The sequence below is a fragment of the Haemaphysalis longicornis genome, unplaced genomic scaffold (assembly GCF_048455015.1).
Source record: "Haemaphysalis longicornis isolate Haplotype H1 unplaced genomic scaffold, Haemaphysalis longicornis Haplotype H1 scaffold_1, whole genome shotgun sequence".
Classification (NCBI taxonomy): domain Eukaryota; kingdom Metazoa; phylum Arthropoda; class Arachnida; order Ixodida; family Ixodidae; genus Haemaphysalis; species Haemaphysalis longicornis.
In genome coordinates this window covers 145,442,858-145,459,892 of record NW_027526203.1, presented here as the reverse complement: position 1 = coordinate 145,459,892, position 17,035 = coordinate 145,442,858, and the positions used below count along the sequence as shown (strand labels likewise).

At 50.7% G+C, this 17,035-nt stretch overlaps 1 protein-coding gene across 1 annotated transcript; it reads left to right on the top strand.

The window, feature by feature from the left end:
* The first annotated feature begins 717 nt into the window (after positions 1-717).
* Positions 718-16,666, top strand: LOC144137595 (uncharacterized). Its single transcript, XM_077669533.1, has 6 exons — positions 718-877; positions 12,502-12,552; positions 13,961-14,032; positions 14,312-14,371; positions 15,319-15,636; positions 16,271-16,666. Exons 1-5 carry the CDS (start codon positions 788-790, stop codon positions 15,583-15,585), a joined length of 540 nt encoding a protein of 179 aa, XP_077525659.1. The 5' UTR covers positions 718-787; the 3' UTR covers positions 15,586-15,636; positions 16,271-16,666.
* Positions 16,667-17,035: the final 369 nt, after the last annotated feature.

Here is a 17,035-nt window from a genome sequence, read left to right as displayed (position 1 = left end):
TGGCGCAGCCTTCACATCGAGCACAAGTTGCCAAGGATTTCCTGGGCAAGCTTGGTGGTGACGGCCATCTTAAAAGTATTTTGTGGTCGTTTTATAGTCCCTCACCTGGCTGTGCACCCCGATATTCATTGGCTAGCTGATTGGTGCAAAGGCATGGAAATACCAGTTGCAGGAAAAGGAAGAAAGAGCAAAACACCCTGGAAACGGCCCCACGCAGGGGAGGCGAAGATGTTTGCTAGCAAACAGCGCTTTCACTCATCCGATGGACGAAAGGCCGGCCAAGCAACAACGGTTGCCACGAGTGGGCGGCGAAGAGCGAGGTGGTGGTTATTGCCACCTGGGCACGCCACCGGACCATGCCGCATGCTCTGCTAGCCCCGGGAGAGGGAGAAATGAAAACGTGGCTGCGGCAAGAATTTCCGAGGCGTTACTCAACCCCGGCGTTCATCTACGGGGTTTCGAGAGCGCGGGGGCAAGAGGGGCAGGCAGGTTTCCAGGAATAGTGAGCACAATCAAAGACAACTCTTAACGGACCTTGAAAGAAGAGCGGTTGTAGAATAGCGTCGTGTCTCCAGCGCCAGCAGCTGCCGGCGTCGCAGCGAGGCCGCCCCTCGCTCGGCGCTGGGAGAGGGGGCAGGGGAAAGCCCCCGGCAGGCACCCAATGGCCCGCCGGCAACCTCGGACTAGCCTGGATCCCAGCGTGAGCGGCGGCCTATATAAGCGTCGTGGCCGCCGGTGTCGGCCGGCTTCACTATCAGATCAGCGGAGCGACTAAGCGTGCGCAAACATGGTGGCTTTCAAGGCGGCCCTCTTCATCTGTGCACTCGCCCTTCCGGTCTACGCCCAGAACGCGCCGGCCGCAGAGCCCCAGCGCCCGGTAAGGAGTCATCTACTGACATCTGGCTGCGGATTAACGGCCCCAACTCCGTCTCGATCGGTGCAAGCTTCCGCGCGCTCGTAATCCAAATCTCCTCGGTGGTCACCCATCACAGTGGAAGCACATGCTGCTGGTTGACGTGATTGTGCAGAGAGAGCGTACTTATGTAGCACAGAGCCTTTTATCGGTGAATGTTAGACAGATGTTCTGTACCTTGGAGGCTTTCTCGCAGTTGGGGATAAATTCATGGCATACATAAAAAATGTGCAGTGCCAGAGGCGTCCATGCGCGCAGGCGCAGCCCCCCGTAGCTTCTGTCTTTAGCCCTAGACTCTCTCCGCCAGCAGCAGTCGATGACTTGTGTTGTCTGTGGTCAAGAAAACCAATATGTTTGCGAAAGCCAGGGCGCTGTTTGGCAGCCTGCAATGTCAAGGAGCTACAACGACGGTTTACTCCGAAGTCTTTGCTTTCATGATGACAAACAGCGCAAAAGCACGAGACTTGAAAGAAGAACTGACAGGACAAGGGCCGGACAATTCTTTGTTCTTGTCTTGTGCACGCGCGCTGTGTGCCATGATAAAGCATATCAGAGTTCATTGTACATACTGTTTCCAGCGCTAAATTGACTTTTTTTAGAAACGCAGAGATGCCAAGTTCAAATTAAGGAACCCGGTGAAGAAAGCACACACAAACCATTTAGGAGAAACTTGCAATTACTCCTGACTGCGTTTCTTTTGCGAGTATTATGAAGGACAGAGAAAACCTTAAACAATTACTTCAGATGGTGTTGTTTGGGTGTCTTTCCGGGCCCTCCACCGCGAGGCTTTCCACAAGAGTTCGTACGAGCTTTGCTCGTGCCAGCTCCGTAAATTGTGTGAAGCGACCTTGCTTGCCATTTTTTGTACCCCAACAGGAACAAATTCAAAAACCGCCCGGAAGTAGTGGCATTGCCATTTTTCTTTGTCTCAACACTGCAAATGCAAGATGTACTGCAGGGCATTACGCCCTTGACCGCTGATAATCTGCACGGAAGGACATGCGTTGTAGACAAGAATATAGCAACTACAATTCTCATAGATTTTTCGACACGTGGCACAGAGTTCTGTTGCCACTGACCCTCGAAGATTGATAACTGTTGTATTATAACAGACCGCGCTGTGTTCTGACTCAATGCGCCTTTACTTGCATACGCATCAGAACAGCGATATCTGCAAATCCGGAAATGTGTCTCTGACAGTTGAGTGGGGAAACATTGGCTGATATTTTACTCTGGCCTCTTGATGTAGCTGCCCTGTTCACCTCCCTATATAACAAAAATAACTGCGCTCACACAAGCCGAAGCATTAAGAACTCTGAGAAGAGAATAGTATTCGTCATGGTTTTGCTAAGTTGAGCAAATCGCAAACACATACAAAGATATGTCAACGATACCACAGGCATTTATAACTTTGACCGAACGTTGTGCATTTGGTTCTCCCATTTTGTACGTGTAAGCAGGCGCCAACTCCGTTGTAGCAACCATCTTTTTGTTTCAAAATAGATTTGAAGCAGATGTTTGCTCGTGGTGGCGGAGGCTACCGACAGTATGACCTACTCCTTAAACCGATGAAGGCGAGGTTGGTATTGACACACCTAGAGTTCGCCGAAGGCCGATATGTATCTCTAATCAGACTCATGCGACGTGTTAATTTCAGTTAACTTGTGAACTGCCGAGATAACGCAATTGATAATAGCCTATTTGTCTACATGATAAATGGTCCCGGGAGAGTCGTTCAGTGCCTTCTTCGGAAATCATTAAAGCCAACGTAGAAATCACCCGTTTCTGTAGGCAGGAAAGAAAATTCACGACAATTACTTGGGGGAAACATGGCACTTAGCCCTCCTAGCCCTTCCTATGCCCCTAGCCCATTAATCCTTGTCCACGTTACGCCTGAACGCCTCGCTTTGGGAAGAAAGGCATTTGAATCACGAATTTTTATCCTACAGGCTTCACCTCTTAATTTTAATTTAATTCCTTTGCCCGTAAAGCGTAGCGCACGAAAACGAATTTTGTCTCTCACAGACTGAAGTGGTAACACGTGGCCTTTTAATTCTGTATTTATTTAACTTGTGAAAATAGGTGCTGATGCGATTCTTTATGCACTTATATTCACGTCACACTGCGAGGTGATCTGAAGGAAAACATTATGGCAGAGGGAAGGGCTCCACCTCGACTAACGTCCACACAATGAACGCGGGAAAGCTAACATTTCGTAAAATGCTACTCGGCAACACGTAACCATGTGCGAGTTAAAGCGAGTAGGTAGGTTATGTCAATCTTTGTTGGCATCAGCTCACATCAGCTACGTAATCTTCAAGCAAAAAATCTACGTCCCAAACAGAACAATGACGCTGGAGAGAGAATACCAGGACGACTCCGTATCCTGTTGTTCTTGTCTGTCGTCCTTGTTAATTTTACCAAAGAAAGACCCATAAAAACAAGCAAAAACAACGAACAAAACAGTTGTCGACATACGTGCTCATTCGGAGACATGGCAGCAAAAGAAAATGCGAGTTGTAATTGTAAACTCATATTACAAGTGTTTTGAGTGCCCTGCTGGCTTCAGGTACCAGCGATGCTCGGCCGCCGAAATAGCCAGGCTCCATGATTGCGCGGTTATGCACTCCGCATTGCCTTGGAGATCAAGAGCTTTCGCTCGCAATGCAGAACCCACAATAGCAAATGGTGATTGATTTGGAATTTCCGTGCTTCCACTATTCTCTGAAGTAACGGGACCATGTGCTTTCGTGAAAGAAGAATGACCAAAAGCAATTATGCGAAAAAAAGACTCAGAAAAAAGAAGCTAGAAAGCGCTTTGTGGTGAAAAGGACAACTGCGGTTTAGTTCACGTAAAATTACAAGGGAAAAAAATTAGGTCAACTGGAAAAGAGTAGTCTGCCTCGTGAGTGTGCAGCTGATTGTGGGCTAAGCCTCTTGCCTTCTTTCGCGGTTCTTTTCGCGATTTTATCAGTTGATTAGCCAAAGCGAAAAGCACTGCTTGAGACAATGGAGTCACGTTACAATCGGCGTCGCTTTTGCTACTAGAACAGGTCATGTCGAGCGTGGTACAGTTTTCCCGGCAGTTTACTAACGCAGCGAGCAAACGCTGGAGCGGATTGCCTTTTTGATAAGACATCTCCTTTACGACACGTACAGCCACTCCCAAAGGCTCTTTGTTGTTAGCGCCAAAAAGGCGCCGGTAAGTTCAAATGGTTTGCAAGTCTGCGAGTCAGGGTGGAGCGCGCGTGCACGAGCGGTATCCGCGAAACATGCAGACAGACGACATTGATGTCCGTCGGAGCTGACCTCTCATTTTTTCAACCACAACGCGGACGTCGGCGGCATACCGCCGCAAGGCTGGCCGGCTCGTCGGACTTATTAGAAAGGCTCTTTGAGAGTCCTCTTGACTTCACCAGGACGAGCAGCTCGAAATACCTAAGCTTTCCTTACGTCCATACGGGGCTTGCGTGTTGCTTCCTGCAACGTTCACTCTCATCATGGTAAGGTATTAAATCATGCCAGGAGACAGAAACATACAAAACGTGTCTGCTTCGTTGAAGAACACGACGTGTTGGACGGCGCTCAAAAGCGCGTTTAGTCTGTTTGTTTTGTCCAACAGAATCCCGGCCACGCGCGTTGAGCATTGCGGTGGTTTTCTTGGAGCGCGATGGGCGAACAAGCAGACGGCGCACGGGATAGCGCGAGAGATGTGCAAACGGGTGCATTCGCCCGCCTCGACGAATTGGAGGTTAACGTTCTGGCTTTCCAGGAAGGCCGATACTAAGCGCATCAGCGAAGCAGGTGAGAGGCAAAAATGGGTTGGAAAAAATACCAAGAGAGAGGGCACATTTTTATCCATTCCCGTGCCCTGCGCAGAGGCTGCCCTCTTACCAGAGGCATTCTCTGGGCGACCCTTGTCGGCGGAGCGTTGCACCTTGACGTGGTGGTGAAGCCGTGGCAGATTGGGAGGTCATGCCTGCGACGACCAGATGAACGGTTTAGCCTATATTTAGTTACGCGGGACGGTACGCGCCTGCCGTAGCGGCACGCCCCGCTAGCGGCCGGTCGCGCTGAAGGAACCAGTTCCAGACGTGGCGATTTACCCAACTCTTTTGCCGTCGCTTTCATACAAATGCGGCGGAGAGGCTGCGCGCCGGCAGTCCGGCCGTCTGGTCGAAACCGGGTTGCCTCTATTCATGGCCGGAGCCAGTTTCGAAGGGAACAGAAGCGCTGACCCACAAGGGCAGCACGCGCCGTGACGGGTGCGCCCGCCTGGAACAGCCATCAGCGCCAGCCATGCGCCGCGCCGCCAAACGTGCACTTACGCGTCGCACCACGTGGCGCCATTCTGCGGCTCAGTCGCCTCGCACGACCTGTTCATTGTTTCGACACTGCGGCCACCGGCCAGATAAAGTCCCACGACGGCCTTGCCACCGGGGGGGGGCACGTTATCACAAGTCATGGCAGATAAATGCCCCTTGAGAAACTTGACCTCATTTGCGACGTCTGCCGTCCTTAGCCATGCCTTCAAGTGTAAACAGGAATAGTGGACTGGGCACAGTAGCTCTTGCTCATCGCTCGTGGAACTCGTTGTCCGACGGACGAAGCCGTGGTTCTGAGAATCCCTCCGAATAATTAACACATGATTCGAACAAGGCGCCGTCTATTTCAGCCATAGATTAAGGTTCGAGTGTCGACTTACATTAGGCGGTGATTCTTGAGACTTACTATGCGACCGTGGATTGTTTCCGTTTGTCGCTTCTCTCTTCAAAGGTTCGCAGCTTTTCCCAGACACTTTACAACAACAAAAAGAAAGCATGTGCAGTGCTGCTCCGAACTCTTTACATGTTTACTGCCAATATCAACCCTATGTTAGCGCTGATACCGAGCCCTGAAACATTTTGAAGATGTAGTCTGCGCTACGAAGTTTATTAGACATGCAATTGTCTTTCTGTTATTCTGTGGAGAAAACAACGGATTCGTGGGGCTGGAGGTTTAAATATACGTGGCTATTTTCAACGCAAGTTTCGGTGTCAGCAAGAAAAATAGGAGAGCTGCGCATATAACGTGTATTCACGTTGCAGCAGTCAGTAGGGCAGCTGAAGAGAAACGCCTATAGGTATGCGGTGCCATGGCGACTACACACCAACTCCCTCGGCCTACAGCATATGGTGCACTTTTCTGGAAGCGATAAAATAAGTCTCATAAATCGTTAAAGTTACCTACGCTACCGAGAAGGCTGCGAAATGAACTAGCCGTGGGAAACATTGCGGCGTGAGGAACAAAAAAGAAAAAAAAAACCGTGGTAAATAACCATGCCTCAGGGAGATGCGAAGGGGGCCGCGTACCGCACGGGACTTTAACAGATCCACGCTTCCCTCCGCTTGCGACCGCTCAAAGAAAATATGATCACGCGGCTTAGAAGGACTCCCTTGCACCAGGGCCACTATGTCGCATTGTACGTAAAACGGCATCCATGGTACCGCGAAAGGAAGGAACATTGTGGGTGTATTACAGTTCACTCAACACTATTTAAATCACCATTCTCTCAGCGACAATGAGCAGTTCGAAAGCCGACGCGTGAGCCGTTGTTCTTTGCGTCTGGGCCACGGACACGCAGACGCACCGGCTGCAAACAATCCCTGGCTTCAACAGGTTAGCAGTCGTCGCTGTCACTAGCGCGAATGGAAAAGAAATGCAAGGGACCATTCTCACGAAGAGCATTACGTAGTCTTCGCGAAGTGGTATGCTCTTGGAAGAACGTCTAAGCGAACGTGTAAATGTAGTTTTAGACATTCCAACGGTTATCCGTAATCTTTGCTCAGCGCGGAGGAGCCGTCGCTGCCGGATTTTTTTTTTTGTTTGTTTTCAGATAGCGAGCATGTGGTTTTGTTCGGAGAGCAGCACGCAGCACAGTGCGGCCTCATTTCTTACACAAAACGTCGCCCCGCTCGCGTTCACCGGGCGAAAGTAGAAAGAAGGCACGCGTGCGGGACAGACGAGACGGGGCTACACTTAGGCGCACAGTTCATGTCGCGCTCCTCCTCGTGATCCACATTTCACGTCCCGAGAAGACGAGAGTGCACCCGGTCGTCGGCGGAGGGTCCCCGCTCGGAAAGACCGGTTTCGGCACAGGCAGGATCAGTCCACAACGAGAGCAGTAAGCCTCCGATATCGCGACCGGCTTCTTTTTCCTCATTGAGACCAGGAAAAGACAATGCCTGGCTGAGAGTAAGACACAAGGATCCCGCCGCTGACTCCGCCCGAGGGGCTGCCGCTTATCATGCGGAAGCTTTCCATTCTGCTCCAGTTGACCTTCCCTCTCCGCCAGCGACGGCGCATCCTTCTTGCATGCGCCGCCTCTGCATCGTGAACAGCATTTATCAGGCCAGTCCTGATTTGAATTCAGGCTTCGGCGTCGCCTCATTCCCGAACCTGCACTGCAAATTGGACTTCGTCGGAATGATCTGTTACCGACGCATCACATCTAGTGCAGGCGATTGCACCACGCACAGAGCTAACCCTCTTGCCCAGTTACACGCGCGCTCGCCTCTTCAACACAGAGTGCCCCATGCAGCCAATACAAAATTTTACTTCCCGAATGTTTGGCACGGCATTACAACTTCCTTGGCTTTAAACTTGACAATAAATATTACTCGGAGTAGGCAGCAAATTCATTTCCTTTTAACAATTTCAAAAAGGAGGGCGTACCAGGCAGATTCAGGATGCCGTGGGCAAGCTTTGGCGTACTGATAAGCGGGCCTTTACGCTCAGCATGACAGCGTACTTTTATTACCTCTTTACACAGCCTTCCGATGGTAATTACTTAGCACAGGCGAGAAAAACAAATTTGACAAAGGGGACGTTGTCACAGGTTTTTGCGCTCTTCGCTTTCACCTCTGCCTTTTTTCCTGATTGCGATATGGGCATGAGGGCGTGTCTCAGAAATGCCGCGCGAAATTGGATGCTTTTCATTTTTTTGGAAAAGCGTGACCTAAGCATTCACGAGGACTCGTACTATCTCATGATTTTGTTGCGAATTGTGACGTTTGGTAGCTCAGAAGCAATTATTAAATTTTCAAGCTTTGAAGATAGCGTACTTCGGTCAATTACTGTTGTGGAGACCGTTCAAGGATCAAGGCCGTTCAGCAGTTTTCGGAAAAGCGTCCCCCTACGTGGAAGACTTCTCACACAAGTGCTAATGTTTCGCTTTGAACACGAATTAGTGGCATGAAACGTTTAAGAAGTGACGTCCATCGTCTTACTATAATTTATCAATGTACGGGGTCCATGTCATGAGTCTCCAACATGTATCAAAGTCATTACGTTTTTAGAATAAGGGCGATGAGGGGTTTCGCTGGGGCTCTGTTCGCTAGTTTACCTGCTTTATTCCGCTCTTTTCCGTGGACGGCCACATCTCGCTACTGCCGGGTTTAAGCTCGCACTCTGGCACGCTTTGCGTGTAGCCGCTTCACGGATTCTGTCGCCGACACCGTTTTTTCTTTGTCGCTGAATTGTCATTTGAGGTTTTGGCGTTAAAAATGTGGTCACTGAGCTGTCGCGACAGTTGGAAATGAGCGAAATTCAAATCACCAACCGGTCCAGCCCGCCATTCAGAGGTAGCGCGTGACAATGTCCTTCCTCCGTAGATGGCTGCGCGCCACGTCCCGCGAATGCAACCAGCGTCGTTCTCGGCGCGCCGTTGCAGTTCGATTGTCCCGCTGCTCCATTGTGTCGCAGTTTTAAAGCGAAGCTTCATTTGCCTCTCCCGTGGCTTTGTGAAGGGATGCTGCTGCTGCTGTTCCCCGGCCGAATGCACGCGTCCCCGGCGTCTCCTCCTCGCCCGCCGCTCCAGTGGCGCGAAGGAGCATTCTGGGTATCTCACAAAAACACCAGATGGCGCGCTGGTCTCCGCGAACGTTAAGCGAATGTCGCCGCCTCTGATGCGTTCGTACAGGACATCCAGGCCCGAAAAAAAGAGTCACGCAGATCAGGAAAGTCTTCTCCAACATCGAAACGTGGCGCAGACCGCGAATGGCTCGAATACGTGATTCAAGCCAACAACGCGTGGCGGCAATGAAAGACGACGAGCGCCTTGAGAGCTGCACCAAGAAGCGACGAGCAAACAAAAAGGCCAAGTGCACTTTCGTCTCAACACAGTTTTGCCATGACGCCCATGCAATCATTCCAAACGATGCTCCATGAACTGTATTGTGCAGTTCAGAACACGCAAAATGATGACGATGTAATTATTATTGAAAGATTCCCGTTGCATCGATTCCCACATATGCGTGGGATCCGTCGGTTTGGTAACGCTCTACAACTGCGCAATAGGCAAACTGCTCGTGCGTTAACGCAGCAAAGCCAGCAGTTAACATCAGCTAACAAACTAATGATAATGTAAAAAAATTGAACCCGCTGCGACACACCGCCGTAAACAAAAAAAAGTCAATTTTTTCAAGTTTTTGTCTTTTCTAAACTGGGCGTCTTTCTGTAGGCAGCCTGAAATAACCCCGATTTCAGTGTCTTTTTCCTATCGGTAACGTACCGTGCTTTTTTCCCTCTTCATTGGCTGCGAGAGTCCGCAATTGCAGCTGCTTAGGCCTCATTCTCTGACTGCCGCTGCTTTGTTTCCGCGCCGCTTAGTTACGAGTGACGGCAGTCACTCCCTTGGACACTGATGGCCCCACATCGAGCCCGTCGAAGATTATTACGTGGGACCCACTGCGGTGGCTCAGTGGCTCAGGCGTTGTGCTGCTGAGCACGAGGACGCGGGTTAGATTCCCGGCCGCGGCGACCGCTTTTCTGATGGAGGCGAAAAGAAAGAAAAAAACGCCCGTGTGTGCGAGATTTAGGCGCACGTTAAAGATCCAGAGGTTGTCAAAATTAATCCGGAGCCCTCCACTACGGCGCTCCTCATCGCCTGAGTTGCGTCGGCGCGTTAAGCCCTACAATCAATCAATCAATCAATCAATCAATCAATCAATCAATCAATCAATCAATCAATCAATCAATCAATCAATCAATCAATCAATGATTACGTAGATCGTGGCTCCCTGCTCGTCCTCCACGACGGTCCCAAATAGACAAGAAGGAGTGGCTGATACCAAACACCGCAACAAAAGGCGTCTCGAATGACTTAGGACACAGTGCACGAGTGTGAAGCACTCGTTACGCGGCCAGGTTGTATTGTCGAACAGGTTCCCTACGAGAACGTCAGTTGGAAAATGCGTGCTTTCACTCGCTGAGAAGCTTGGCGCTGCTTTCCAGCTGCTACTTTGTACACTAGGCACCTTCCGTGGCATAGGAATGGCCATTTTTGGATGAACTGAGTCACGGAAAATTCATCGCGTCTATCAGGCTATCACTTACAGCAATGAAGCGATGCTATGGGCCCGTGACGTAATCTAAGACTGCACCTTGCGCCCCCCTTCCCCCCCTCCCCCCGTTAAGGCTGGCACCCCACACACTTTCAATCTAGATACAAAGCTGAAAGCGTTTATTTAGTATGGCGTCAAATCCGTGATGGCGGAAGCAAAGGCACCGGCAGCGGGCTAACCACCCCGTAAAAAGGAGGAAATTGGGTGAAATCTGACCAACGCTCGGCAAAACAAAGAAAGAAGCGCGTTCGGCAACGAGACGGCAGGCGGAAGCGAGGCGGCTTGACGACATCGCTTTCGATGCGGAGATGACGCCGCCGCCCACACGGTCCTATCTCCGTGCAGGGGGCCGCCAAGATGTGGGTCGTGGGCGCTGGGAGGCACGGGGCACGCGACCCCTGTGACGTCTCCGTGGCACCATTCGGACGGGGCACTCAGCTGCCGCTCTCTCCCTGATGGCCCGCATCGGAGACGCCGATGAAGCGCACAGTCAGGCCGTCTTTTGTCCGCGCGCACGGGTAACGGGCGACCGATACGCGAATCGATAGCTGCAACGACTGCTGCTGGGCGAAGGGCTCCACGGCTCAGCGGGCCTGGCACAGAGCAAACGGCGATGAGGACCGGCTTTATGTCGCCCGCATGCTTTGCATACAGCATTCCATTAGGTATTTTTGTTACTGTTGCGACAAAAGGACGGCGTTTTGATATCGTTCAGTTTTTCTATTCAAATTATGGGGGTTTTACGCGCCGAAGCTACGCGTGGGCTATGAGGCGCACGCCGTAGTGGAAAGCTCCGGACTTATTTCCACCGCCTGGGCATCTTTCAAGTGCCCCGAAAGCTCTACAGACGGGCGTTTTCGCTTTTCGCCTCATTTCGAAAGCCGGGAAACGAACCCGCGTTCTTGGGCTCAGCAGCAAAATGGCTCAGCCACTCAACAACCGCGGCGCGTGATATCGTCAAATCGGACCACTTGATTTCATGTTGAGGGGGAATGGAACAGATTTGGTGAAGGTCAAGGCACGTTCACGATTATGTTTCTTTCATTTAAAGAGGCAAACAATTTGTTGATCTATAATAAAAATGCTTGCAGGTTTGAACGGCCATTTGTTCGCCGTCCTGAGAAGTTGCTTACATATGGGTACATACATTGTTGACCGGAAGCGTGTCCATGTTGCGGTATCTTGGCGCAGAGCCGCTATGGCAGAGATCTAGAAAGGGGTTTTGTAACCCGGCGGTGTAGCGCAGCTGGGTGCCCTCTACCATAATCGACTTCAATCCCTGGAGTGTTTTGTGTCTGTGCAAAGTATATTCGTCCTGGACGCCTACTTCCACCCGTGTACAAACGTTAGATGTCTGTGTATTTAGCAACGGAAAATATAAGTAAGCTTTCCAATTATAACGTAAACCTAAACTGTTTAATTATAGTTGCTAGTACCAAACTTAACCCCGCAGGTCTTTCTACGGAATATATTCAATCTCGTACTATAAGTTAAAGCTATAACAGCAACTGCACGGACTTATTGTGGATCATAATTGCGCGTCGGGGCCTGTACTATAACATCTTCCACGCTTTAACTACGCGTCTTGTGTGGTGATATTCCATTGTTTCTTGAATAAAGTATTGTTGTCGTATTCGATTTATAAGTAATTTTAGTACATCGTTCATCCGCAGGCGGAGTGCGAAAGAATTTCAGTAATTCTCGATGTGTTCTCGCCGTTGTGAGGACTAAATCAGGGATTCATTTCGGGCTCATCTTAAATAGAAACAATCCGCTGCATTTTGTCCGACCGGAATCCGTGTACAATGAATAAAGAAGTTATGGAATTTACAGTGAATAAAATTATCTATAAAAAATACTGCTGCCGACGTTGGGATAGACAGGGCGGTAAAATTCAAGCACCAACTCGTTAGCCTTATTCCCGTTTACGAGTCCTCGATGTGTTTAGCATGCTCTTTGGTGTTTAAGAGGCTGTCTACTACTAAGTCGACATTTCCGGTATGTGCTTCCCTTGTCACGTGTATTGCACAAAATATAATATCAGCTCACTAAGCCGCAGTCTTTGAAAAATGTTCGTGCAGGACGAAGTGTGGTGTTGTATCAAGCCTATTGTACAGGCGTCGTAATGGGGTACGCCATATTGTATTGCATGGTATGGTAACAGAGGTAAGCGCATCATGCTGACATTGCGTTTTCTTCTCGCAGGACATCAACTGGGGAAAGTGCCCACAGCTCCAGCCATCTAAGGAGGAAAGAGTAAGCACCTCTTTCTTCATGCTCTGCAACCGACGCCTCGCTTTTCGCGGGCCGAAAAGAACACATGTCTTTTCGAGAAATCTGGGGGCTGCAAAAAAAAGGCATGGGTCGCTAGCGAGAAGCCGACGGTTTTGTTTACAGCCGTACATGGTCACGGCAATCCCCATGGTTCTCAATCCCCTTGTTTTACTGCCCCGACTACCCGTCCCGCTGGTATTCACCTGTAACGCACGGGTTTTTCAAAGCGAGGCGAATGCGTTTCTGAGGCCGCACGGCACTCGTGAGCACGACGTTAGCTGCAAGTGAAAATAAATAAAACTACCAAATAATTTAGACGTCGACCTCTCACAGACCATGTTCTATAGGCGTGTGCAACTCTCAGTTTAGGTTCGGCATTGGAGCGCAAGTAGTGTGCGCCGAGTGCCAAAACTGTGCGAGAACATTCAATTCACGCGATGAGATTTGCTTCGATGTTTTCCTTAATTACCGCGGCTGTGCAGCTTAATTTATGCGCACTTCCGGGGCGTTCTCGTTCGCCGTGAGTCAGAGGCGACCGTCTGGCCGTGGGTGCGAAGGAACAGACAGCCTTGAGGACGTCGTTGGCAGCCCACCTTCGCGTGTTTCTCCCACCGCCAGAGGTCCTTGGGACAACGGTGCCGCGTAGCCTTTTCCGCCAGCTTAGCCGCCACCCACCATGCCCTATCAGCGACCACGCGCAACGGGCATAATCGTAGGCCGCGCCCGCGTAGGTGGCGGCGAAAGGGCCTCACTCGGCGCGCAGGAAGTCAGCTGATTGCTGCCGCCGACCCGGTGCAGCCTCTTTATTTTCTGCATTACGAAAGGAGACAAGAAGGCCGTCCGTTCCGCTGACCAGCCGTGCGCGTCTCGGGTGGCGTCGCGTTGCCAGGTATTAGGGTCGCCCGGCAGCCGGTGTGCAGCGTCCGCGACGATGCTGCCAAGAAAAAAAGCAGAGCGGAAACGTCGGGCCTCGCCAAGGATGTGGTCTGCACGCACGACGTTCGGGGGGCGTTGGGCTGGCCATCGGCGAAGGCGTCGCTCGAAGACCTTGACAAGGCAGCCGAGACCGCTGCCTAGGTCTGGAACGAGGCTGCATCCCTTTCACCCGCGGCTGCACTTGGCGCTGTTTTGCAATGTTGCAACGCGTTCGGTGGACGATTGCGTGAATGGTGACTGTTACGTCGACTGTCCGATTATGGTTGCCTACAGCAAATTCGAACGCCGTAGCCTCTGTAATCGCGGGTTTAGCCGCGCTAGGCAACGCCTCTCCGGTCACCAAGGCAAGAGAGGTGTGCTCGTATTATGAATGACAGGCAAAAAATTGCGCTCAAGTGCGAGTGCAAGGGACACGTGCGCCTTACACGTGTTATGCAATTTTCTCTCGCAACAGCAACAGAAGGCCCTAGTCATCGACACCTGCCTGGAGAAGGTGCCCCTTCCTGATGTCGAGCACGCCAACGAGGTAGGTCGGCTACTTTTGTATTTACATTCCCCGTGGGAGTTCTTCTTGATCACCCCTTATCGTGGACAGACGCTTCTGAAAATAGAATTTGCCCGCTGTCCCACTGGTAACTAAGGGTAAAGCATCCGTTTCCCCTCGAGAACTTCAAAGTTTAAAGCCCACCCGGTTGAAATTGCACGGTTGTAGATTAATACGTAATACGTTTCATAGTAGTACTAGTTGGATGCTATGCGTCTCCAGAGAGGTGCATATTTTTAAAGCGTAATTGTTTTCCTGCAGACCGTGATCCAGCAGCACCGTGAGGACGTCACCACCTGCGCTCTCCACAGCGAGGGATGGGTAAGGAACCTTTCTTTGGTATCGCGTGACTACGTCGGTCACTGCGTCGGCTGGTGCGTGTGCAAAAAAAAAAAAAAAAAAACGTTTGCAAAATATTTAAACGGAACCATCACGAAATGGTCTCCGGACGCGAAAAGAAGCGCTTAAGAGGGAGTTGCTCAAATGGTGTGTTCTACTCAAATAGGGTGTATTTATAGCTTTACCCTCGATGAGCTCTGGCGGGTAGGGACAGCTGTGAGGCGCATCACAATTTGATACTGCCACGGCATTATTACCATTGCCGCCAGGTAGCCCCGCCTGTGAGGCGTAAAAACTAAGAAGTTTAAGTGATGAGCCGGGAAGCTGGGTGAAGACGAAGAGTTTGACTCAGCGCTGAGGCAGCGAATGTAGGGCACATGTTCGCCTTATAAATAAAAAGCTTTTTGCCAACTATGTCAAGCCTCAACCCTTACTTCCATCGAGATTTCGGCGCACGTTAAAGATCCCCACGTGCTCAAAATTAATCTGGCGCCCTCCAATACGGCGCGCCTCATACATAGCCTGTGTGGCGTCGGCGCCTTAAGCTCCATCATGAATCCACTCTGACTTCCACCGTCACAAAGTGGCCACGGCTGTTCTCACGGCGGAATCCAGGCTCCGTGGTTCTCGAACCACGTCCGTGCGCCGTCTTTCAGGGGGAATTAAATATTGCGTAAGTTGATCTCTTCGTTTCAGCCGTTGAATTCGGCGACGCACTCGAACGGGTCGAGCCAGTCCTCCACGTATTCGAAAGCATTCCCATGTAAGGTTTTCGGCGTACGTGGCTGGTGAACCACCACGTGCTGCGAGCGGTATACATCAAAACGATGACGTTCTGCCGCCTTCTTTTTGAGCGACTAAGAGTTGGCCTCAGACGCCGTAGAAGAACAGAAGGTCTTAATGTTGACTTTTATTTTTTATGGTCGCAGTTCAACAAGAACGGCCAGTACCGCTTCGACCGCGCCAGGACTGAGATCCTGAACAAGAAGCTTGCCGCCGAGGTGGAGCCCCAGGTGCTCGCCAAGCACGACGAGTGCAAAAAGGAGGCCGAGGAGAAGTTCGCCCACCAGTTCGTCGCCCAGGTGCAGCTGTACCAGGCCTGCATGGACTACCACATCTCCCAGATCTGTGGCATCCAGATCCAGGCTGGGGCCCCGGCCGGAGGTGTCCCGCAGCAGCCGCCGCAGCAGGGCTAAGCCTGATTAGGGCTAGCCCAGCGCACCAATCAACTCCTCACTGACTCTGAGGTGAGCCTCGCAAGCGATCGGATGTTGCTCCACGCATTCGAACCTGCGTCAGTTTGTTACGCATGCATGTCCCTATTGAGGTTACCGTAGCTGCACGTACCTGTACGTTTTTTCGCAATACGTTCGCCGGACACGTTACGTTTTTAATTGTACATCAGTAATGCGCAGTCAGCAGCCGTTCAACTAATGGAACTGGCATGTTTTGAATAGCTGAGTCAGTAAGGCACAGGGCGAAATGCGAAGGGGCATAAAGGGAAGCGTAGCGGCCAGGCTCCAAGTATCTGCGGATTCGCAACTACGAAAGCGCGTGTCACTTACGAAATGTGAAACTATCGCGCAGAAGAAGAGACGTGTGGGGGTTAATAGTGAGCAGTGACCACCATTTCCTTGGTGCAAATGCAGTTTAGTTTATATCGCTTGGAAAGAACGTTGTTGGAGATTTGGCCGCTTTAGCTGTGCAGCTGAGCTGTGATATTTCGAAATATATGAAAAGAAGCCCCACTATATTGTGCGCTTTAATTAATCAAGCCAGGTATTGAGAAAAGAGTTATTAGCACCTAAATCGTATGTGTGCATGAAAACGAAAGGGACGAATCCTATCTTACAAGTTTTTCCTTGTTTTGTCTCATTTCAGTTCTCAAAGCAACGTTGTGATCCAAAATCAGCCCCATGAATTGTCAGCCTGGGCTTTTCAGCTTCCAGTCATTTCCTTTCGACTTCTTGCTGAACATACCACTTGCTGAAGCAGACTGCGATGACGCTCCTCTGGGTTCTTTCTCTCCTTCCTTTTCTCGGAAGCATGCTTCCTTCTTCCTTCTCCGCGCCACATCCAAAGGGGAAATGTGATTTGAGAGAGCCCCTCCAGAAAGCAAAAATGCAAAAGCTACACGAATGAAGGAAACAACGCGAGCCATCTTGTAAAATACGACTCGGACCCTCTGCCCCGGAGAAGCAAGAACACAACCGAGAGCCTTTGCCTGCCAGCTTGTCTCTTCATAGTCCTTTAATAAAAGACGTTCATTTCCCCCTACCTGGGCCGGCTCGTGTGTGCAGTGGGTTCATTTCCTGGTGCGCACGTCTTTACACACGGGCGATGCCGACGACGTTTGCCGAGGAAAACTGACAGGGAGCGTGTGGCGCCCGTGCACTTTTTTGGCGTTTTGACTTCTCTGTACATTCAAGTAGAGGGCAAAGAACGAAAAGTAAAGGTGGAACGAATAAAGTAGAACGGAAGTCCTGGGACCCTATTCTCGTGCGGGTCAACCTGGCCGTTTTCTTCCTCGTAACTATTCCGACGTGAAAAAAAGAAAAAAAAAGAACGAAAACGGAAAACAAGGATGCGTTGGGAATTAAACCGAGAGTTCATACAGCGGTGATCCCTGTCTCCTTCGGAAGCGTA